Source organism: Acipenser ruthenus, chromosome 3 (assembly GCF_902713425.1).
Source record: "Acipenser ruthenus chromosome 3, fAciRut3.2 maternal haplotype, whole genome shotgun sequence".
NCBI lineage: Eukaryota > Metazoa > Chordata > Actinopteri > Acipenseriformes > Acipenseridae > Acipenser > Acipenser ruthenus.
The window spans coordinates 70489843-70515770 of NC_081191.1; the positions used below are offsets into that span (position 1 = coordinate 70489843).

The 25928-nt window shown below is 38.3% G+C and overlaps 1 protein-coding gene and 1 long non-coding RNA gene across 4 annotated transcripts in view; one reads left to right on the plus strand and one right to left on the minus strand.

Moving 5' to 3' along the window:
* On the minus strand, positions 1-12831 carry LOC131722786 (uncharacterized). The gene is made up of 3 exons (XR_009320032.1): positions 12745-12831; positions 10948-11016; positions 1-2347 (listed from the first exon to the last, which is right to left on the minus strand). It is a non-coding gene; the product is annotated as an uncharacterized LOC131722786 (long non-coding RNA).
* Positions 4770-25928, plus strand: part of LOC117394934 (serine/threonine-protein kinase RIO3-like) — a 26646-nt gene continuing 5487 nt past the window's right edge. Inside the window, exons 1-7 of one of the 3 annotated variants that reach the window (XM_059015854.1) lie at positions 4770-4799; positions 16762-16848; positions 20520-20641; positions 22410-22552; positions 22690-22797; positions 23008-23117; positions 23352-23495. In XM_059015854.1, coding sequence (XP_058871837.1) covers positions 4785-4799; positions 16762-16848; positions 20520-20641; positions 22410-22552; positions 22690-22797; positions 23008-23117; positions 23352-23495 — 729 coding nt within the window. In that variant the 5' untranslated portion in view covers positions 4770-4784. Of the gene's footprint in view, positions 4800-16716; positions 16849-18871; positions 19296-20519; positions 20642-22409; positions 22553-22689; positions 22798-23007; positions 23118-23351; positions 23496-25928 lie in introns of those variants that run through there. The other 2 variants (XM_059015852.1, XM_033993697.3) reach the window with 2 other exon arrangements.

Below are 25928 nucleotides of genomic sequence, written 5' to 3' on the forward strand. Positions count from 1 at the left end.
TTTTGTTTTTTTTTCTTTTTTAAATGCACCTATTAATATTATGTCCAAAACATTTCAGCAGTTACTGTGTTAATTATTATCCACGGACTTGACAGTCTTACTGTTATATAAAATGATACAGTCACTTAAGTACTACATATTTCAGGTAATACAATTTTACCTCTAAATTTATGATCAAATGTATTTGGAGAATCTATTTGTCTGTTGTAAACTACTTTTAATCAAAATAAAATGGCTTAATCATCTTAGCTACCATCAACCGGGACTTAGGGCAACAAAATTCTGGAGACCGTGTATAGCAGAAATGCTTTCAAAATGTAACTTCAGGATGCTGGGCAGCTTTTTCCACTCTGCCGTAATGATAACAAATCCCTTATTTTATTAAGTAAGATCAAAAAGTGATGTTGAAATATGGTGTGACATTTCCTAGAATTTCTTCTGGGGTTACAAGGGGTCACTTTGAGCAGTTGTACATAACATCACACAAATGTTGGAAGTTCTACAAAAGTATTCTAAGCTCAAAAACATTCCCTCTGTGACACAGTGTACAATAACATCTACAATAATTATTAAACATTATCTCCAGAGCTGGTCTGAAATGATAACATCACCCCCACATATTCTGCCTGTCAATGTCCAAAAACAACATCCAGGTCTGCCAAGCGAGAGACACAATGTATCTGGCGGGAAAGATAGTCGTTTGGAATATCAATCTTAACAAAACAATCCCAGCAAGGATGATTAGTAGATCCCTCCCGACATGTTTTTGATTTTTTCATTTACAGATATTTTTTTCATGTTAGCTTGCGAGGTTCAGGGGGCGTGGAGCTGGGGGCCTCTAATCTTCTAATCTTTTAATTTTCTAATCTCCCGTTAATTAGCATCTATTTAGTATTTAAGACCTGATCACCTGCACCTTTTCTGTCTAGTGTTTCGTTTTCCTTCTCCTCCCCTCCTCCACCTTCTTACATGCCTTCGCATCGGTCATCTCTTGGGGGCAAGTGAGTCTCACTTCCCCGACCTCAGGGCTAGGCATCCGCCTCCCTTACCTTCAGGGGGGTTCTCACCACGTGAGTCAGAGCGGACCCCCGGCCAAACTCTGTCCTGTCGCAGCTCCTGCGCTCATCTTCTCACTCGAGGCTCTGTTCTATTCTGCCTCTCTTCAGGACATGGTCACTCGTGCTGAGTCCTATACTAACCTCAATGCTTTGTCCTTATTTTCAGGTCCCAGGCAGCATGACGTCTCGGCCAATCAGGGGTTTTACGAGAGCCCCTTACAGAAGCCTCAGATGCTGGGTACCTCTCTCATCTCCTCTCGAGGGGCGGCTTTCCGAGTCATAACCCTCATATGTGTTTTCGTTTGCTGGGTCCTCCGCCCCTGGGATGTGCGGCATCGTCGCCCTCAGTCAGCAACCTCTTTTCTATCCTGTCTTCGGTCGCTGGGTCCTTTGCCCCTGAGATGTGTCGGCATCGTCGCCCTCAGTCAGTGACCATCTTTTCTATCCCGTTTCGGTTGCTGGGTCCTCTGCCCCTGGGATGTGCGGCATCATTGCCCTCAGTCAGTGACCACATTCTGTCCTACTAACTGCTCCTTGCTGCTTCTTCTGCCTTATCCTTCACCCCAGCTCACACCCAGTGAATTGTAGGTTAATTGGTAGATGAAGAGCAAAGCATGTTGAGTAATTTGCCATGGACTGAAATAACAATTATCGGGGACCTCATGCATTTCCTACAGTACTTTGCCACTGAGTAAAGCACTGTCATTGTCTCAATTCCTTAATACCTTGGGATAACCTATGTGTGTTTTGCTGCATAAGTAAATGAATGCCCCTATAAATTAAAAGACAACATACATCATACTCTGAACTTAAATTGAGTGGTACAGCCACTCTGCAGTCTAGTAGTATCTATGTAAAGTGTAACACATTTACTGGCCTATTTCTCCTTACTACAGCAGTTTAAACAAAGATGCTAGTTTGCTGGTACTGCACCTGGAAAACAAGTACAGGACACAGGCAAAATCCAGGTTCCTATAATAAAAATAAGATTCAGATGTATTTATTTCATCATAAGAATGATAAAAAAGATTTGTCTTCATCTTTCAATAACATCTACTAATACAACACCACATTTTAATCTAGCAAAAGTAATTCTAGGCACTTCTCTAAAGAACACTGGTACTAGATTATGCAGCATTTAGGATGAAGATGTGATATATCCAGGGGTTCACATAACTGGTGAACCAATAAAGAAAAATGCGGACTTCCATATTGTATGGATTTTTCCAGGAGACGAGGGGAGGTCTCTGGGCTTTGTCAATGATCTCCGTCTTCTGTCCGGACTCTACCTGAAACAGAAAATGTCCATGCCTTAACACAATACACTTTTCACATAGTACATACTGTTTTTGACTTATTTTTAACTAAAGGGTTAAAAGACAACACCAACTTTCCACAGAAAACATTTACGGGCTTACAGGCCAGGAAACGAAAGCAAATGTGTCAAAGTGCAACACACTCACGAACAAAACCCAACTCGACAGCGACCAAGCCAGCTGCTGGCTTGGGAAGACGCACATGCAAAATCTGAACATGTTCAATTACTCATGCTAATCTTCACATACAAAATCGTCACATCAGTCACGGATATAAACCAATACTATGCCCCCCGTTTTAGTTTTAGTTTTAAAACTATAAATGGTTTAGGTTTACAGCTTGTTTGTGTGTGTGTTTGCTAAGACACCCATTTCCTCCACTTAAATTTTTTTTTTTAAATAAACAATTACCAACCCCGTTGCCTGAAAGGGCCTGAGATGTCAGGCTTCTTGTCCTCCACCACAGACGGGTGTATGTCAGAAGTCTATTTTACAGCATGTTCACATTGTCTGAAAAGTGATGTAATGGAAAGAATATTAGGATTCTTTAAATTGCTTGGAAAATAGTGCTTCTCAGGGTTTCAATTTTCCATGAAAGAAAAATGCTTTCCTTCTTTTATCAGCATTCTCGTTTGAGCAGCCAGCCCCTAAGTTCCCTTAATTAAACAGCCTTTTAAAGGAAAACCAAGGAGATGTGTGGTGGAGTGTAAATCATTCCTATTTGTTAACCAAATTACCTTTTGTAAACATTTTCATTAAAATAAACCTCCCTCTTTATAAATAACTTGTTGTGTTCCACTGTTTAAGTTTAACAGTAATCCATAACTTCAAATAAACACTCACAGCAGAATGAACTGCCACAAAGCAGTTCTGAAAATATATATTTTATTATACAACAATTACAATAAATACATCTTTTTTTTTAATTGTTTTTAATTTTTTTCCAAATTTCCAAAATTTTGTCCACTCAGTAATAACCAAGAACTCACAGAATAGGTAGGTTACAGCCTTTCTCAATTAGTTGTTCTCTTACATAAGCCACTTTTTAACTCAATTGATTATACCATATTGATACACTCAGTGGGGGCAGTATTTATGTGTGAAATAGAATGATCTTTGTTGGTAAATCTCCCTCCTGTCCTGTGAGGGCGCTAAGTAACGGGAACAGAGTACCCTGGACTGTTTGGCCAGACACTTCATTCCCTGGGTTAAAAGGAAGTCGGTCATCTAGAAAGGGGGCGGGGCTTCAGTTCACTAACTCATTGACCCGGAAGGGAAATGATGTGGCAGCCGCAGATTGGAGGAGCAGCTGCAATCGTTTACCATGGGGTCATGTATGACGGTACAAATAGGGGATGAAGAAACGTAATCTGTTCCTTCGTTTTGGTTAAAGAAGCAACCTGGTAGGACCTGTGTTTTGTGAAATCATATCGTGAGTGTTTGTTTTGTTTTGTCTCTAATTGTTACTTGTTATTTAGTAGACGGCTAAACACGTCCGGAGCTGTCACCAGAGGTCAACACTAACCCGGACAGTACTTCACTTGCTACCATGATAAATTGTATTTAGCACCACGAGCACTAATTCACTCACTAACGGACTTGTGTATGTGTTTTGTGTTTCGTGTGGGTGTATAAATAACAGGACTATTATTTCAGGACAAACCCGGGGATTATACCTAACACGCTGCTGTATTACTTAGCATCAATTATTGTTTACTGTTTGTTTTGCGGTCAGGCACTGGAATTACAAACCACTGAACAACATTGCACCTGGATTATAATTCTCTGTCTGTTTATTGATCACCTGTACACTGTTAACCACTTTGCCACATTATGATAAAGACTCCCCTCTTAAAATTCTCAAAGACTCACTCAAAGTCCTGGGCCAAGAACAGGGACTTCAAGGGCCAGTAGCCAGGCTGTTACTGACATGCTGACAGCGGGGAGAGTCCTTCCTCCCGCTGAACCACTGGTAATTGGTAAATGCTGCCGGTGGTAATGCTGTCAGCAGACATGCTGACAGTGGGGTAGCACACTCCAGCAGCTGAAAGGCTGCTAACGGCGAGGCTGTCTCCTCCAACCTCCTCCTCCTCCTCCTAATCCCCGGAGGTCAGCAGCAAACTACCTCTAGAGCAGGCATCCGTGGGCGGTGGAGGCAGGAGTGGCAGGTAGTCCTCCCATGGCGGTGGAGGCAGGAGTGGCAGGTAGTCCTCCCATGGCGGTGGAGGCAGGAGTGGCAGGTAGTCCTCCCATGGCGGTGGAGGCAGGAGTGGCAGGTAGTCCTCCCATGGCGGTGGAGGCAGGAGTGGCAGGTAGTCCTCCCATGGCGGTGGAGGCGGAACAGTAGTCCCTCCCTTGGGTGGTGGAGGCCTAGGCAGCTCCTGCTGCTCTCCCTCTGGCGTTCCTCTTGATGGTGCAGGAAAAGGTATGTAAGGATTTTTGCCTATGTATTTCCCTGACCTTGTAGCTCTTTAGCTTAGCATATGGCCCGAAATACACCCATGTAGGGAGTGACTGACTTTTCATAACTCAGAGTGCAGCTGTTTTCGCATTAATTGTTTCTGCTTAATAAGCTGTTTTGAGCCTACATACAAACCATTATCAAACCAATTGAAACTGGTTTTAAAACCATTTACTTTTGTTAAAAGTGATATGCTATAACTTTAGGTAAGTGTCACAGAATGCATAATAATACACTATACAACTGGAACATGTAGGCTTTTTCAGAAAAATGTGTGGGGCAGTGTGCACATTGTTCCAGTTAAATTGTACAAGCCCTTATTGTTTCATCAGTCTTTGTTCCTTTTCCATTATACTACCGTTACTTATACTTCCCATTTAAATGGTGAAGAAATCATTGAAACAGTATGTAAACATTGTGTGGTTTTCCTGTGTTTAATGTAAGCTCTGAATCAATGCAGGGTTAATGAAGTCTTAAAATGAAGCTGTATATAGCTTTTGTGCATCAGCAGTTTGCAATCACCAGCCTTGTTGTTTGACCTTGTGATTCGTGGGTATAGAGCTTGCTGCCTGTGAGAATTGAGCAAAACTCATAGCATTGTTCTTAAATGTAACTTCTTGTTATCTGGGTTTCTGCTGACATCGGTAAAGTGAAGAAGAAACGCAAACGTGCACTGTCTCACACCATGCATCATGCTAGGGAAAAAAGACAAAATTTGTTCTAGGAAATTAGGTAAGCTAGCTGTATATCTGTGCTGTACGAAGTAATTTCTTTGGTCAGGTCGGGTCAGCTCAGCTCAGCTCAGAAACTAACATCTACACTGATGGCGGCTCAGAAACTAACATCTCTGTGCCATGCTGGCTCAGCTTGGCTCAGAAGTAAATAACATCTACACTTATGCCAGCTCAGAACACCATCAACTGAGCAGGCGTGGATTTAGACCGGTTCACACCGGTTCACGTGAACCGGTCAGAAAAAATATAACTCCATTGACAGTAATTCATTTTAAATGAAACAATAATTCAAATGTGGTGCGTTCCTAAAAACAATATTGCTCAGTGCTTTGTTTCATCCTCTCACCTCTCTTTATTCCCCGTAGTAGTCCGAAAAAGTTGATCTGGTTGGCCCGCTGTAAAGAAATATCAATCTCCTCTATTGGTTACTTGAATTGTTTATAGCTAAACAGCCAGCAAGGCGGGCAACTATTCTGAAGCGCTGTCGGCTATCAGGGAGTTGAATATAAAAAACGTTACTGTATCACTCTGGCCATTGAACGCACCTCTGTGGACATGGCTGCAAAAAGACCCCCTGACAAGGGACAGAAAAATATATTACATTTCTTTACGCCTTTAAGGTAAGTCAGCTAGTTATATGAATCTAAAATCAAACCGTAAGTTTTAAAAAAGAAAGATTACTGCCAATGTATTAGCTGATTAGGCTAGAACAAAATTGTGTTATTACAAATTTCTATGACTATATTGTACTCAAGCATGTACTGGTTGGTGTATATCAAGATTCAATAAATGCAAACACAAAACCTGCATTTTTAAACAGATTCTATGGCAAAAATGTCTGTTTAGTCATATTATTAATATTTGTCTTTTTGTCGTTTTGACACAGTTTTTTTTAGATTTAGACGTAAAGTTTAAATGCTATTTTTGAATATATATTAAAGATGAAATTACCATGTTTTTCTCCTAAATTACCTTACATGCGTTTTACAGTGAACATTTAAAAATATTTAGAGAAAACACTATCACAAATTATATATAAAATGTATAATGAAAAAAAAAAGCTAAATAAAATATGCACTGTAAATCTCATGGTATTTGTATGTATGTATTTTTCAGTGAAAGTGCAGGGAAAGAACATTCCCGTCCCAAAAAACAGTGCCCAGCAACTGCTAGCCATGGCGAGGACAAGAGCTAAGGTTAGTTAGTCTAGATGAGGATAAAAGTAGCTGTGTAATTTACTAAAATGTTTTCTAAAATAAATGTATAATAGAAATAAACAAAAGAAAAACAAACGTTTTGTCTTTGTAGAATTAGATGTTGAGAGTAGCCACCATCCAAATGAATTTGGACTATATATAAACACACAAACTTGGACAAATGCAAAGAGATATGAGCTTTTTATGCAGTTATGGCAGCTTAATGAGAAATATAAATTCCCAAAGCAGAGAACATCAGATAACAAAGCGAGGTCATTCAGAAGGGAATGGTTCATACAGTTTCCTTGGTTGCTTTATTCAGCAGTTGATGATGGAGCCTATTGCAAATACTGTGCATAGCCTTAGGACAAAACATGTTGTAACCATAAATGTATTGAAGTATTAATGCCATTATACCTGTTCAGGCACTGGGCCGCCCAGGTTGCCTGTCAGCTAGGATTCGACGTAGTCTGTAACTACTCAATCCATTTTAAGCATTTAATAAACCGAAGGGGTACTAATACTACTCTGATTCGTTAAAACTTAAAATCGAATGAGTCTGTGTGAATTTCTCATCTGTATACGTTGCAAGCCCAGTGCACAAACAATCCACTTACAGGAGTCCAAAACATCTTTATGTCCTTCTAAACGTCTCCCCTGAGTTTAAGAGTGTGCTTAGAGTATATATATATATATATATATATATATATATATATATATATATATATATATATATATAAATATGGCCAAACGAACAGACAGACAAAACAGTGGACTAACAGACAAACAAGTACCGTGCTGGTGCTTCCAGCACGTCGCAGCGATTGTTATTTCTTTCTCTTTTTATTTCTCCTCTCCACACCCGTTCTCCACTCACCGAACACACAACCCGAGTGAGTGAAATACTGCATCTTTTATACAAGTGTACCGAGACTCGATTGCTAATCAATCATTCAATTTGGAATCTCGGTACAGCTGCACGTGAACTAATTTGTGCACTTCCTGTGCTTCCATACAAATACCCCTTTTAATCTGCATGTGAAGTGATTGTGCCATCCTCTTGTCTAAATACAATTATATATTTTACATCACCTGTGCTACATAACCCACACTCCGTGAACCAATACACACACACAACATAAACACTCTACATACAACATATAACACAAAATACACACAGGGTGGGGCACATTGCCACACAGCTGTATTATGATTTTGCCTTCAGAGCTGTAATGTAATCAACAATAGCCTGCCAAGCATAGCTTCCATCTGAATTTAGTACTGATGTGCCAGGCTGAACCAGCCTCATAATACAACAATGTGAATCAATTTTCAGCTGCACAATTGACTATGTAGTGTTTGCAGGTAGCGTTTCATTTTTTCCCTTTCTCCTGACTATGGGGGCTATGTATCCACTGTCATAGCCTCAGCTGCAGCTTTAGCAAAGAAAGCCATTCTAGACTCTTCATTAGGCAACCAGAACTTAATGTGTATACTGGCTGCTTTTAGAGATAGAGCCTGATCTGGACAATATGCTATATTTGCCTGATTATAGTTTACAATTGTCCAATTGCATTTTTATGACCTACTGTATAATAATGAATCCCTATTGAGATAAATATGCAATTCCAGACTGCATACATCGGCTTCACAAATCTGCATGTGGATTTTGTATAATTTTGCATACTGTATATATGTCACAGAATAAACAAGGTCTCCTTTTTTGATCAAATTTCTTTTATTTACTAGCCATAAAGAAATAGAACAAATGAACTAAAACAATTATATACAAATAAGCTTGCACATAGACAACGCACAAATAAATAACAAAAAAGGAAACTTTCACAACACACACCAGTCACACATAACAAGTTCAGACAGGGAATAAACAAGGTCTTCTCAACAATAGTCAAAATAAAGCATACTCTATTTTTTCAACATTAAACTCTATATATTTAAGGGACCAGTAGATAATTTATGAGAAGTGGGAACTGCACACTAGCAATGTATAGGGGTGTTGCCACTGCATAAATAACAACTTTTTTTCCCGCACATGTGGCAAGGCAGACACCCTGCTGCTGTAAATAGTGTGTGTGTGGGAATGTGAGGCTGGCAGGGAAGGGGCTAAATCCGTCCCAGCCAGAAATCACAGGTGTGGCCATTCCCCTAATTGGGGAGTGGCCACATGTATTTAAGGGAGGAGAAATTCTTTGAGTTTTGGTGAGTGTAACCTGCGTGTTAAATATGTTTTAGTCAGTGAAGGCGAATGTCCAGTGTTATTATTCATTATTGTTTTGTTATTTTGGCCCCTGTGCCTTGTTTATTTGTTCCAGTATTTTGTTGTTTGTGTTAAAAGTGTGCATAAGCGCTTGAACGGCAGCTTTCTCTGACTGAGTCCCATTCCTGATGCTATCCTGCCACACCACACAAGAATATTACAACAAACACACATCATGCATATATTGTTCTACAATAGTGTTTGGGAGCCTCACCTTGCTTCTAAATACTATACAGTAAAAACAAGGGAATTAGCACCATTGTACATGTATTTGAGCTCTTCTGACAAAACCACAGTACAGTAGTATATGTGATTTATAGCATGAAACAGCTTCATTTCAATAGGGTGCTCCAGATAATGTTTTTGCAAGTGAGAATATAAATATCATAATTTATCTGTTAGTAATAATTATCTGTGGGGACCAGTGCAGTATATCAAAGTCTAGTAGCAGCAGACTAATCATTTTTGAGTGTTATGTAGGGATGTTTTGTTTTGTGAAGGAAAATAAATCAAATCTGTTTTTCTCCACAAGTCCCCAGTGCATTGCCCTGATGCCAGATGACAGGAATTTACACACTTACTCTCAGGACACTCCGCTCAGTGCCCAGAGCGGATACATTCCAACCACTGGGGAGAACGCCAGTCACAAAGGGACGGCTCTGTGTCAGGCAGGACGGCTCTGTGTCAGGCAGGACGGCTCTGTGTCAGGCAGAACTATCCCTCGCTGACAGACTAGATGGACTCCAATCCATTAAAACAGACTCACTTTAATGGACTTTGTTATATAATAACTGTTCTTTTAAAACAACCCATGGCAGATTAGTTATTAATCCTCAGCACTCCTCACCACCTGAAAGGACCAATGTATTCAAATAATCTAAAAACAGTAAGACCACTGCCTTTAGCAGTGTTATGTTATGTTATGAATTGTGGAAGCATTGGTTTTAAGGTTTTACTGGTCTGAGTTTGGTAAAAGTTTACTGGTCTGAGTTTAGAGGTAAACCTCTACCAACATGCTGTATGCTGCATTCCAGAAGTTCATTCAGGCAATTTTATGGTGTGCACTAAAATATCATGTGGCAGGGTATAGCCCTGTCCCTAAATTTAGAATTTGGAAATGTATGTATTGTTATTATTTAAATGTATTGTTATGGGTTGAAAAGGAATGATTATTGTATTAATGTAATGTGGTTTGGCTGGGGCGATGTTTGCTTCTCATCTCTGCCAGACTACATCTCGTGAGAATGCGTGATCGGCATCTTATGACTTAGTGACAGATTGGCTGTCGACCACTCATGTTAAAAGTCTTGTGCAGAATGTGGCCATCTCCAGATTAATTTATTGCTGATTTGGAGATGGTGTGTTATTCCTGAGCACTGCACCAACTACACCTGCGCACTGCAAGCCACCTGTCACAAACAGCTATGATCAAACTTTACCTACAGAATCACTGAATGTGTACTGAGTATGAAGCCAATATCTCAAAACATTAGGTCTTTATTGCTTGGAAACCAAAAAAGCCACATGACCTACCCTTTCTATAACACTGACAATTTGAAGTCGCCAGTGCAAATGGTTTATGAGATGTTAGCAGTAGCATGTGTGGCGGCAGATTGACAGGATCTGAGGTTTTATATTTTTACAGCACTGGGACTTTGAAAAAAACAATACATCACAGATTGTATTTCTATTGTTATTAGACCATAATATCTTGGATGTTAGATGTCTGTTGAAAAGCAAAAGGGCTGAGAGAGGATTAAAAAAGTAAAACAGATAGTCTAAAGTAGTCTTCAGACATTAAGTTATGAAATAAGATGTCATTAGTTTTCTGTGAATAGGGTTTTTTTTATTCACAACTTTGATTATGTCAGTTTGTGAAGCCGATGTATTCCTCTGGCTCTTACCTTGCACAACAGCCACTGTGAAACTTGTGAGGGTGAAGAAATGGGAACTGCAGGCACCAAACAGATCACCTGCGGAACAAAACAAATGTATCACATGTGAAACTCTGAATCAGGGGCACTTTCATATTCTACCTATTTGATTAAAATAAGAGATCTTCAAGCAACACAGACAGCTAACCATTGTTACGATTCTGAAATTGCAGGTGAATTAGCAATATGGTATGGTACAAGATTTATAGTGGAAGACTTCTATCATTAAATCACAGATAGCCAGATGGCTTGGGAAATAGGATCTATGGAGCACAAATTACAGCTAAAAGCAACCGTTAGGTTTGGAACTGTTAAAAAGCTAAACTTTCCCTTAAAGACCAATCATTTAATACACATTACAACCTTGAACATTTCAAGTCATTTTCTCTTGGAAGATCAGTCTACAAAAGAAACAAATTACACAAGAAATAATTTCACCAAATCAAATACACACGTGTACAAGTTACTGTATGTGACTCTTACCTGTGGGATGGGCAGAAAAAGCTAACATCAAAACATTGCAAAAATGAATAAGAGAATAAATCAAATCAATCAATAAATTAATAATGAATTCTGCAGCTATGTTACTCACAATTGACAAACAATACCTAACAGGTTTTAAAAGTAAAATATGCTTCCCTACAGCATAGCATGTCTGAGAACAATGGTGGTCAGTAGAACATAATATCTGTTTTTAAAGTTTCCTTTAAATACCTTTAATTATTACTGCTATTTCTCATTTTTTTTAAGTTTTTGTTTTAATCTTTTGTTTTTAACTGCCACGCTGTGAAGAAGGCTGGTTTGGGGAGGGGGAGGCAGCAAATGTTTCTCTGCCCTTTTGTCCAGGGGGTATGAATTGCAGTGCAGATTTTAATTGATCCCCAAATGAGCTTTAATCACAGTATAGCAATTACAGAAGAGCAGTGAAAAGGATAAACATACGTGGTCAATTACAACGAACAAGTCGAATACTAACTGTGGATGACCCAGTCATAAGTATGGAGGACAGAGCTAATGATAGACTCCAGGAGAGTTTTAATTGCAATGAATCAAGTGCCCCCAGATAGTTTGCCAGTAGGTTTTAAGAGTGTTCTCGCTTGCAAAAAAATGTATCAGTCATCTGTATAATCTCACTCTCTTCAGTGCTGAAAGGGTAAGTTAATATTTTCTTATAAAATATGTTTTATTTGAAAATGTAATCATTCACAAATATAATTTGGGGGTTTATAGAATGAAGAAAAAAATGCAAGAAAGCGCTAAACATGATACAGCTTTAAAACTATAGTTAAAAAAATGCAATTCTTATTCAGTCAGTGCATGGACTAGTCCAAAGTGCCCTAATACTTAGCATGCCTCTTTGTTATTTAAAATCCAATCCCTTTCGTACCCAGTGGTGGTATTTCAAACAGAACATGTTGCTCACCAGATTTTTATAAAGCAGTTCACAAGCAGTTCCATGCTCTAGAACCGCAATAATTTTTTTCATCACAAACAGCGAGCAAGCTTGCCACCTTATAACCTACGATTTACAAAATGGAGCAGGACATTAGAATGAAAAATCCATCTCGAACTCCCATACAATACTTGTATCTACTAAATAGGAGACCCAAACCACCGATGCAATTGTATTGTATTAAAACTGGATATCAAAATTAAGATGCTGCTGACCTAATGAAAGCTCCATTTCAACAGGTTTACCTCTAGTTGGCTTTTTTTGTCTCATAAGAAAGAACATTCATTATCTGTGGGAAGATGCTGTAAGCTTACCTGAAAACAATAGTTGATCTATTGCTGTTCAAGCCCACAGTGGAAAGAGCATCCAAAGTGCATGGAACTGATTTCCCTTGAAACAACTTTTCGACTAAAGTATAATCTATAGCAGTGGGGATTCACTGACATGAATAAATCCCTTTTGTCTATTTGCAGCATTAGAAATGATAAGGACTAACCAAGCCCTTCTGTGTGGTTCAAGGCACTTGGCCTATGGCCTACTTGGCCTTGCAACGTGCCCAGGGGTGTGGTAAGATGTCTTAGTTCACACCATGTCACGTGTTACTGCTTACTTCCACTACAGGACACCTAGGACCCCAAACAACATAACGTACTGTGTCTTGTATTACAAAAAGATATTAAAAAAGAGAAAATAAATAAAAAGCTGTATTAGCATTGGTACTCAAAGATGTGTCTTTTTTCAATCCATTTCAGTCCTGGACTTTGTTCCAACCATTTACTTGATTATTGAATTAAGTTCTTTAACCATTAAACAATGTGTTGAATTGAGCAATTAAGGACCAGGCTGAAATGAAAGAGCCAATAGTGAGTACCACTGAGCTATGGCATCAGTATGTATCCCCTTCAATAATATATTCAAAGACCTGCATGTACCAGTCAAAATACTTGGTTGTTGAGCCTCAGAATTCAAACATGTTGTGTTGTATTTTTAAAGGATAATCTCTCTTTTCTCCTCAGGTTTAGTTCTGGGTTCATATATATTAAGCCTAAAAGATGTGCTGCTGCAGATTCCCATCAAGTGAGAATTAGGCCTCAAGAAAGGAGCAGCCAAAGCAAGCCATAGCAAGTTACATAACACAGAGAATCCAATATAGAGCACTTTCACAGCCTGTGCCAGGCCATGTAAATAGTTTATCCCACGGTGGATTTTGAAAGCACTAACTGAGAGGTAAACAATTTGGCATGCAAGCAATGAGTGAATGAATATATAAATAAATAAATGACAGGTATCTTGAACGTTACAATATTGAAGAGACAACAGGAGACACATTGCTTTGTATAATGTTTACTGTGAGGAAGCTACTTTTTGTTCCCTTTTTTTAATGATTATGTAGTTTTAGGAAGGTTGTTATTTTGCAACACTTGCTGTGCTAGTGGTTAAAAACCAAAACAGACTAGTCAAAGCGGTTTCTTACTATTGATGTCAGTTATTGAAACTACGTTAAATTAAAGCAAGGTACTGAATTAAGTAACAGTGCACATATCCCTCACCAACAACATAAATACCAGAGCCATGAGTAGGGCTCCATGACCTACATCCAGAGCATGGAGAGTAGAATTTTAAATTACCACTGACATAATTGCCAACATTTGGAAACTGATCAGGGGGACACTCGTCCCTTGGGGGGGGGGGGGGGGGGGGGGTATACGCATCATACACATAGGAGGAGTCATACACAAAAAACCACTCTATCATATAATAACAGATGTATCGTCTCAACACCATAGACACAATGAAGCGTTCTTACCTTTGTATACTGGTAAGTTAGTGATCAGCAGATGTGTCACCCACACGAAGAGCACAGCGTGTGGTTTTCACTAACTCTGCTGCGCAGAATAAATGAATTTTTTTTTTAATTGTAAATATCGGGACTTTCTTCCTATGCATCTGGGTGCAGGACATTTGCTAGGAAATCGGGACTGTTGGGACTGTTGGCATGTATGCATTGGCAGGTTCATCGGGTGTTCCCAAGGTATATTCTTAAATAAAGTGTCAGTGCCATGAAAAACAGGTCATCAAGACCTATATGTTCCTAGTACAAACTAAAAAGATATATACATGCTGTGGAACCAGGTCCTTATACAGAATTTAACTACAGTACTTAAATATTTACCTACTGAAGTAGTTTCTTTTTAATTCGTGTCCAATTCAAGATGCAGTAACATTTCAACATTCAGATTATTAATTTATTTAAGGATGTCCATGTAGCAAAGTCCTCTCTGAAATCAGCCATAATTCTGTTTACCATTGTCCTCCCTGTTGGTTGATGCTGAAACTAATGTTAGCCTCATAGCCAGCCTCCTCAGGTCTTAACCACAACGCTGTAGGTCAGTAGTGGAATTATCTTTTATTTTGCTTCAAATGTTAGTTTGATTTTTCAACATAACAGCAGTAACTACTCGGGAGCTACTAGGTTTACCAATTACTGTCATCATGGATATATATATAATGAGCATCACACGCCTTTTGGTTTTGTGTTTTGAGGTATTTCCTGTAAGTGTTAGGTCCCCAAAGGGTCAGTCCCTATATTCTTTTTATATTTAAATAATATAAGCCTAAGAATTGCAGATCTTGGCTGCTCAAATTGTTTGCTTAAAGTTAAAAAGTTGTTGTAGAAATCCATTAATAAGTATTAAAACATTACTGGGGTTGATTCAAGTAGTCGAACAACATACTGCCATTGTGTAAAAAATTAATAAGAGCCCAAGATTAGAAAAAAAAAACCCTCAAATATCCAGCTGTTCTATTAGTCTCATGTGTTTGTTATTGCCTGTAAAAATATGAAACAAGTCAGTAAGTTTCTTACTTTATATATGCCATTTAGATCCACAGCTGGTTTGATCAATTGAATAGAACCCACTGGCTACTCAAGACTGTATTTCCAACATTCGTATTGGGGGAAAATAGCAAGAAACAGGCTGCATGAATGGGATAGATAACACAGTAATTAATAAGTATATATACCTTAGTAGTTTCATCCAAGATGTGGCCGTTTAAAAAATATATATATTATAATAATATTTAACTGCGCAAAAGCTTATTAAATAACTGAATCTGACAGATACAGTACATGGACTTTTCGTGAATCAGATTTCTTTTAAATCTAAACATTCAAGAAAAAAATGGCATAAAGAAATCTGAACATACCTCTCTCTGAGTCAGCTTCAGGATAAAGCACATAACCACATCAGATGCATTATGAAGTGTGAAAAAGGAATTGGCAGCATGCAAACACAGAATATTAAAAGAATTCAGAGTTAACCCAAAACTTCAGTACCCCTGACTGAAACTAAAAAAATAAATTATAATCCTGCCATTAGGAGTAAACTAAAACCCCATCTAAATACCCTTAGCAGACACACAACACCCTTATAAACATTTACCATGGTAAACATGGGATGCATTATTACTGTGCTTTTCCCATGCATTTACCAATTTACAAAGGACCACATATTGTAACCATCATTTTACACTCTTCACTGCACTTTGCTATGTTTTAACATTGTACCACAGTATACATTTATATGGGTCTGCTCATGCCCACCGCTGTGTTTTATATCAGAAAGATAGATTCTGTAGTGTTATTAAACCACAATATTTATGGTGTAGTGCCCCCTATAGGTTTACAAATAATGTTACATGCTTAAAAAGCTAAGCCAAATGGAACAATGGTGATTTTACTGTACGCAGTGAGCAGTACATTCAAATTAGAGTTAGTAAGTCTCAAGGTATAACTATTTTCACTTACCAGTCTGTATAATGCCTTGGAGGCTGCATAAATATTACCTACAAAGAGGACAGAACCAGGGAGCCAAGAAAGAGCTGCAGACCTAATGATTAAAAAAAATACAAGCTGTCACATTGCTCAGAATCACACACTTAGGATGGGGTGCTCTTTTATATACCAAAGTATTTATCATATATTTACTCTGAAAATAAAAATAAAAAAGAATGGTTCTGCGCATTGACTCAGGACAATGTATACAGTATACCCTTATCAAATGATAAATGGCAATGCAGAGTTATAATAAAACCTTTACCTTTAAACAAAGTACAATGAAATGTTTAATATTTCATTGGGCTCAATTTCATGCATGCATGTAATATCCTCAAGCATTATTGAGGATATTACATCCCCAGCTTCCCAGAGATAGCTAGTAGCAATCCTCCCACATCCTTGCCACCTGTGATGAAAAGTAGACACATTGCAAGAAACATTTGTTCACAATATTAAGGCTATTATGGGGGCTTTTTCTTTGATTACCTTGCAGGAACTGATAGAGCTAGTTCAACATACGAGAGCTACTAGAAGACACTGCGGCTGTCCAGGACCAGGACTGGCCACCCCTGTTCTAGATGTAAGTGCTGCCTTTGATATTGCAAACCAGGGATCTCCAATCTGGTCCCGGAGGGCCGGTGTCCCTCCTGGTTTGTATTCCAACTGTACCCTAAATTACTTAATTGGACAAAAACAAAAATCAGGAGGGACACCGGCCCTCCAGGACCAGGATTGGAAACCCTTGCTGTTCCATTCCATCCTACTGAATCGTCTTGAAAGCACTGTCTGGCCTTGTCCTATCATTACACCTGGAGATTTAACCAATTGGAGAATGGCCACACCTGTGATTGTTGGCAAGGACATTTTTAACCCCATCCCTGCCAACCTTACATTCCCACATGCACACTATTTAAACAAGCAGGGCTTTACAAAAGCACAGGGGGAACAAGAGGGGTTAAACGGGTGCCCCTTTCAGAAGACCCAGGGCCACCTCGGCCAAAGGAGGAGGCAAAGGGACCACCTCCACCAAAACCCCGACCAACCCACCCACAAGAATCCGGAGGAAGAAAAACGATCAAGATGGGAGGGGGTTGGTGTTTCAAGGGGGAGGTGGCCGGTGGAGGCCATTTGTGCTGCGCACGTGAGGAGTGGTGTATGGTAGGGCGAAAGCCCTGCTTATTTAAATAGTGTGTGGAGGAATGTAAGGTTGGCAGGGATGGAGTTAAATCTGTCCCTGACAGGAATCACAGGTGTGGCCATTCTCCAATTAGGTAGTTAGTGCTAATTGGAGAATGGACACCTGTATAAAAGGAGGAGAAATCATTTGTGTGGTGAGAGGGAGTTAGGGGTGTGGTGTGGTGTGGTGTGGTGTGGTGTGGTGTGGTGTGGTGTGGTGTGGTGTGGTGTGGTGTGGTGTGGTGTGGTGTGGTGTGGTGTGGTGTGGTGTGGGGTGGGTAATGGGGTGGTGAGAGGGAGTTGTAAACTTAGTAGCGAAGGCAAATGCCCATCTTATGCATTCTTGTTTTGTTTGACTCTTTATTTTGGCCCTCATGTCCTGTTTATTTGTTTATTCCAGTTTTGTTCTGTTTATTTTGGGAATTAAATGTGTGCAACAGCGCTTCACTGCAGCTTCTGTCTCTGAGTCTCAAATTCCTGCTGGTAACATCTTGGGCCACAGAGCGATCCTGTCACAATCAGCTAAACTTAATGGGGCTTAAAAGCAGAATAGAACCTGTAATTGTTTCTTTTTTACCTTAATTTGTTGAACCCCTTTACCAACATGCAAATCTGTTCTGAAGAATAGACCCTATTAGAGTTTACCATAATTTTATAGTTTACCAAGTATTCCCATGCTTTTACTATGCTTGCATTATGGTTTCCCATAAGTAATGTATATGTTATTTACCATGTTTTCCCTTTGTTACCACTGTGTTTTACTACACATTACTTCAGTACTACCAGAGTAAAGATATAAAGAGAGACACAGGTTGCTACTGGGAACTTGGACCACTCCATCACATGTGGTCAGAAGTAACTTGATAGGGGAATACAGTACAACTATATTGACTGAAACAGAAAATGATACAAAGTGAACACAAACAAGAGTAACAAAAAGTTTCATATGCGTACCATGTTTCTCTTCAATCACTTTACTTGCAGACACCCAAAACTCCCACATTTATAAGCCATGTTTTATCAGTATTAACAAACAAGTGAGATAAGCTCTTGGCTTTTTTGTTTTACTATGTATTGCCGTGGACAATGTTGTTGATAAGCAGTTCACGTAACAAAATGTCGCTTTGCAAAGGTTTTTGTAATATGATATATCCAGCGGCACAAAACAAAAACTAAAGTTGGAGTCATAGTAACGCATACAATAATAGATGGTATTAAAATGCCATTAAAAAGCCACTCAGATTCATTTGTAAGTAATGATCCATGACATGTTTAGATAACATCTATTGTTCTGCCAGTATTTGTGTAAGTGACGTAACCGTCAAATACATGTCTGTTTTGGCTTTAAACTTTGCACTGTTTCTTTAAGAGAAATATGTTTCCCCTTTCACGTGTGGTGGTGATTCACTCGGCTCTACTCTCTGACTAAAATTCATAGGACTAGTTGTTGCAGCCATTACACTCTGCCGTATCGGTGGTTTCTGCACATTCAATAGGATATTTTTGCCACATTTTGGCAGACTCGTATTTTTTCTGTTACCACGCGTCGTGGTATCTATTTTGTATTGTATTTTATTATTTGTGGTCTGTAAAGAGTGATATTTTTATATATACACGTATATATATAGTATATATATATATATTTATCTGCCTACGACGAGCTCTCTCTGGCGATCTCTGTGCTTTTGTAGAGAACAAGTCTGGACTTGTCGTTGAAGCTATTTGATAAAATAAAATATTATTTGTAAAGTATTTATTTATTTATTTGTAAAGCAACTACGCACTTCGTTTATTATAAACATGGATCAAGTAGGAATCACTGTCAAAGAAGAAACAGATTCTGTTTGGAAGGTTTGTATTCTGGTGCTATTTTGAAACGTGTGGCCTAGTCGTTTGATATCATACTGTACTTGTTCCACAAATTGTAGAATGTTTTCAGATTCTGTGGCAGAGACGTTTACATTGTTATTATCAAGACTGTTTAAACTGTGTTTATTCTCAAACCAAGAATGGCCAATTTGTATATTTTTTGTGTTATGCTAATACTTTTTTTCATGACTCGCTGTTTTTTCTTTGTCATGCCTACAGATAGCAAATACGTGTGGTGTTATTTTGTGTTACGAGTTAAAAAGTGGTACATCCTGTACAGTACTTGCCCTGGTATGCGCAAATGATTTTTAGCTCAGAAAACAAGGAAATGCCCATCCGAAGTCAGTACAATGTAGTGAGTTTGGCCCTTTTAAAGATATTTTTAATATATAATTTCACAATTAAGCAAATTTATGTGACTTTAACTGATGAGCAACAAATCGGGTTATCTAAATTGTAAACATATACGATTTTGTGGGTGAACTACAGTTTGTCTTACTGGTAGTGATTTGTGCAGTACCATTGACAGCATACCATTTTCTGGCATTACATGGGTCAAGTTTTGGTACAGGTACCACTTTCTGACAATGTATCACTTTATGACAGTGTACCACTTTCTGGCCCTACACCGGTATAACATTTCATTTACTGTTGTATTGAAAGTTCACATCAACCAAAAAACATGTATAATCCTTTTTATGTTATGTTAATCTCATCAATTATAAAGTGTTTTTTTTTTTTTTTTAAACTAGTTGTTCTAAAACAGTCACTGATTGCTGGTCTCAGTCCATTCATGTATGTACTACATTCGTTTATGACATAGTGGTGGGTGGCTTGCTTTGTAAATAATAAACACTGAAATGTTTATGTTGTATACTGTACCATACAAGGTATGTTTCCCCGATGACATCATTTAAAAAACAGGTGGAGGAGCTGGGGATTGGTCATGCTTGCCATCAGTCTGATTTGTTTTTTTCTGTACAACATTCCAAATATCTGTAGCCATTCTTTTCACAAAATATTAGAAATAATTCTACAGTGGAGATATGTACAAAGCTTTATCTCGTTAATTATGTATTTATCTGTCCCTCTTTTTTATTATTTATTTATATTTTTGGGATACATGTGACCTTTAAAAAGTCATTAGTTAAAGATTTGTAAATAGGGCCCCAAGTCCCTTAACAGTTTTTTTCTCCCCCTCCTTAGAGTCCATGGGGTGCTCCCAACAAAGTGATGAGCCCCTGCTCTCTTGCTGATGTGATGAGTGAACAGCTGGCTAAGCAACTGCAGCTTGATGAGGAGAACGTAGGTTTCCCAAGCAATGTTGAGTAAGTTTCAGATGGAAATTTAAATAAAGGATTTCCCTCTTTCACCAGATTTGTGGCCTGATTGTGGTGTTTCGTTTAATGGAGTGCGATATGTCAGCTTCAAACTTTGAATTATTTGACTTTTATTAAAGGGTTGTCTTGACAACAGGTAGTGTTAGTTTAAAGACTTGGGGGTAGATGTACTAAAGTGTTGCGTCTGTCTCAATCGTTGCAAACCAGTCGGAAGTGTAGCATGAAATATCCTAAACAAACGCAACGCTGTTAGCTTCATTTAACGAATGCTTTGCAGCAGCAGTTTTTCTTTGTGGTTAAGCCTTAATGAATATGTAATTGTGGGCGTTCCTGCAGAAATTCGCAAAAACAGGGTGGAGATAGTGCAAATGAGGGATCAAAATTATTGTAATGAGATGTACTAAAGTGTGGGCAATTGCGACACAATTACATCAATTTGTTAAGAACTTTTGAAAGCATGTTTTAAACAGTCACAATTTTTGCTGGCATTTCCCAGTCCGCTTTTTCTCATGTGTTGCCAGTTGTGCTCAATGTATTTGAGACAAACACCTAAGTACCTAATTTTCATTAAAGTCGGGGTGTACTTACAAGACTTGAAAACAAATTTCTATGACATTTCTGGGTTTCCCAGCGTGTTGGGAGCAATAGACTGCACACATGTGCAACTACTCGCCCCCCCCCCCCCCCCCCAGCTCATTCTGAACATCTGTATAGGTCCATGCTCTATTGTGTGTTAATTGTCTAGGCTACTAAGTAGACCAAGTTACAAATAATAATTAAAAAAAAAAAAAAACTACTGTATGATTATGAAAAGGTTTTTTGTGGGGGTGAAGGTTGTTTGCACTGTGACTGGCCTATCTTAGTACCCAGTGGTTATGACTCATGATAGTGTTTCAAACTGTGGATGGGTGATGTGTTTTTTAACCTAATCTGTGAACTTTGGCGATGAATGTTGGGCTGTATGTTACTTTCTGGAAGCATCTTGAGCATAAAACTAGCTCAGGCTATCCCTAATCTTTTCAGTTGTTTTCTAAACTGAATGATACTGGTAAAATTTGTTTTGGTTTAGAATATACCGATATGATACCACTTTCTGTCCTAACTCACTTTTGAACACCAGTCCAAGACCGACAGTGTTGCGATATACCTGTACACGTTTAATATGGTTTATAATCTATACACTTACATCAAAGATGTACTGTATACACCAAGATACTTAACTCCACTGATTCTCTATGGGGACCTCCGTCACGCTGCGTGCAAAAGGGCTGTTGGATATATAGAGAGCTAGAGAGAAGATTTTGTATTGAGTCAATGGAGCCTCAGACTCATCCATTTCGTTGTCATACTGATCCACCTTTCCACACTTCACTGTTCCGAGTCATATTGCAACTGTACCAGTATGAAACTTGCTCTTGACTGTGTTTCATATTGATACAGTTATACCGGTACAACGGCGGTAAATACTCCAGTGTGAACAGACGTACTGTTCCGCAACGATACCGGTATAAAAATGCAAGTGTGAACAGGGCTAAATGAATACTAGGCCTAAATGTTTAGCATCGCTTACCAAATAGGGAACACTGTGTTAGCAATTTTGAGTTTACACAATTTCTCAGTGTTAGTTCTTCTTTTGTTTGAGCAATACAGTTTAGTTTCTTGTTAGTGTAAGAATTTTTTGTAAACCTAACTGTAGGTTTTACTAATTTACTAAAAATTAAGAAGTGTGAAGTTTTTCTTTTCTTTACTTCTACAGTGTTAATGAACCTCTCATTACTGGAGATAACATTGACACAGCCAGTGACCTGATGTTGGCTCAGATGATGCAGATGGAATTTGACCGGGAGTTTGACACGCAGCTCCGTCGCGAGGAGAAGAAATTTAATGGGGAAAGCAAAGGTGTCTTTTATCTTATCTTGTTTTTATGGTTTTTTTTAAAATTTTTATGTTTCATCAGTTGTTTCAGTGCATTGGTGTGCAATAAAAGTGAGTACAAGAAATTCTGGAGAATAACATGTTTTCTGTGCGTATTTCAGTGTCTGTTTCCTTTGAGAACTATCGAATGGTGCATCCCTATGATGACAGCGACAGCTCCGAGGATGAAGTTGACTGGCAGGACACTTGCCATGACCCCTATAGACCTGGTAATGTTCAGACACCATTCACCCTCCTAATACTGAACATCTCTATCCCTCCACTTATGAGTATCTATCTTAATATGCTGCCACATTCTACCAGCAGTCTGTTCAAAATACTGTACACTGACAATCTGACAAACTCTTTTCTTAGCACTCTTTGACTTTTGTGCTATACAAGTTGCTCCTTGAATTGACGGGTAATATTTGACCTTGCAGATAAACCTACTACCACTCCAAAGAAGGGCTTTGTAGGGAAAGGCAAAAACATCACCACAAAACACGATGAAGTGGTGTGTGGCAGAAAGAATACAGCGCGAATGGACAATGTAAGTGACGTAAAAGCGAATGGAGAATGTAAGTCTTATAAATAGCATTCAGACTCCTTCTCTTTACAAATTGCAGAACCTAGATCCCAGAGCATTCTCTAGTAGTGACCAGAGTAAGTCAATGAATGCTAAAACAAAATAATGTCATACTTTTATTTAGCAATCCTGGTTTCCAGCGAGATAAAATCTGGCAATTTAGAACTGTGCTTTGTGTTATACTTTTGTCTTCTGTAGTTTGCACCTGAAGTCCAAGTTGGAGATGGGGTTGGAATGGACCTAAAACTTTCTAACCAGGTCTTCAATGCCTTAAAGCAACACTGCTACTCTGAGCAACGCCGCAGTGCCAGACTGCATGAAAAGAAGGAACATTCAACTGCTGTAAGTGCTACCTTTACCTTTGGCCTTTTGATTTACATTTGACCACTTCAGTTAAGAATCCCTGTTGTAGTGCTTACATGTATTTGTGAATTGTTCTGATTGAGAAAATTCAGACGGCACCTCCATTGCCTGATAAACACAGCCCCTAATAGGGCTGCCATATTGAGGTGACTTTTGAAGATACAGTACACTGAGTTACTGTCTTACTTTTTGGTGCACAGCTGTAATCTTTAATTTTCTTACTTAAGTTCCATTACCAATGTCCATTAAAAATGAAGCCTTTCACTTCCACATTGTTTTAGGGTTCCTCAATGGCGGCCCGCAAGCCTGCCTTTTGGCCCGTCGAGCATCAGCTGTCCTTCATTACAAAAGCTGACATTTCTGATACGTAAGATTGTAATGTCGCCGCTATCTACAGGGTATTTGTGTCCCCTAACAAGCGTTTTTTTTTGTTTGTTTGTTTTTTTTTGGCAACCTAATCAGGAACAAGTCAGCTGATTGGCCAGCTTTCATTCTGATGAGATTTCATTTTGGCATGCGTCACAAATCTCCACCCATTTAGCTTAGTGCGATATGAAAACAGTTATTTTCTTCAGTGCGGAGAAACTATCTGAATATCCTTGCGAACATTGCTGCACATTAATTTGAAGGCAAAACTCCACATCTGTTTCTAAAATGGCAAGTGATATGTGTTATTAACACAACATCAGCAGAGTGATGCTTCAGATTTGGCAAATGAGTCAGAATCGGGGGATACATATGCAGGTAATGCACATCACTTTCCAGACACTGGCCAAACTAGCAAGGTAAAAGTTACGTGTATAGTGATCAACGTTTTGTTTTGTTGTGATCCTATTTTCTGTTATGAGGAGAGTAATAAACGAAAAACAAAATGGTGATTTTTCTTTGTGCAACGCCCCCTTTTCCACATTTATTTCTGGAAGAGTTTATTTAAGTTACATTTGACAGTTTTCACTTGTGTGCACAGCTTAAAAAAATAAATAAATAAAAAACACCTCAATATCACTATTACTTTATGAAAATGTGTCATTTGCCACTTTGTTTATTGTGAAGAAACTACAATGGTGGGGATAAAAAAAAAAAAAGCGATGTCTACTTTTGTACTGTTTCTGCCTGAAATACACACATGAAAAAGTGTATAATTAAGTTTGACATCCTCTGCTTTATAGTTAATTCAGTGGAGCAAAATAAATCAGTGGAGCCTTCACAACCTATTCTGGAATATTACAGTTTTAGTATTAGGTAGTATTAGAAATTGCTTTAATTTCACTAGATTTAGCTGGGAATTGTGCAGCATCTGATTGGAACATGACAGTGAAAGTAATTTTTGTATTAATTTAATTTAAATACGTTAGCAATGTACTTTAGCTTAGGTATTGTATTAGGAAATTAGCAGAAGAAACCGAGCCTATCAAATATCTTTTATTTGGCTTAAAAAATCCTGTTTGGCAACAGTAAGAAATGTACCTGCGGCATGCCTGTGAAAGATGGCATGTATGATATGCACTTAAGTTTATTTTCCCTCTGTTTACTGTCATGATATGTATTTAATTGAGAAACTTTTCATTTACATTTATTTATTTATTATTATTATTATTATTATTATTATTATTATTATTATTATTATTATTATTATTTATTTCTTAGCAGACGCCCAGGGCAACTTACAGTCGTAAACAAATACATTTCAAGAATCACAGTATAAGTATTAATACAATTAAGAGCAAGATAAAATACAATGACTTCAGTTCTAGTAAGTACAAGTATATTACAAAATACGATTGGGATCTAGGTTCTACATTGGAATTAGAACATGCATATTTAGACATTGTGCTACACTTGTAATCAGGCGCTTAATACGATGCTCATACAACATAAATAAAGCGATCACTTGAATGCTTGCTGCGCAGTCATTTTCACAAAGCATAGTCATTTTCTAGTTTTAATAAAATTAAAATGAAGAACATGCTGTATTAATAGCATTACAGTGGGATTTGTATGATTATTTGTTTGCAAGATGTCGTTTGAATATTGTCAGAAAAATATCAGGAAAAATGTATTTGCTTTCTATTTTTATTAAATGGCAATCCGATACTGTAGCATTGTAAGTAGTAATTTCTGACATGTACTAATTGATTGGTGCAAGTGTAGTGTTGCAAAGTTCTGTAACTGTATGTAAAGCATGATTCGATAGTCAGCTTTTCATGACCATTTAAACACCCCCCCACCAGTACTCACATCTTGAGCTCCCTGTGGCCCCCAAGGTTTGGACTTTGCCTTATCTGGCCTGCCAGAGAATGTAATTCAGTGCCCCTGCTTTAACCTTTGGTCATATCAATGGTACAGATCAGGTGCTTTGATATATGGGTCTGTATAGTTTGTACACAGTTGTATTCTATTGCTATGTCATTA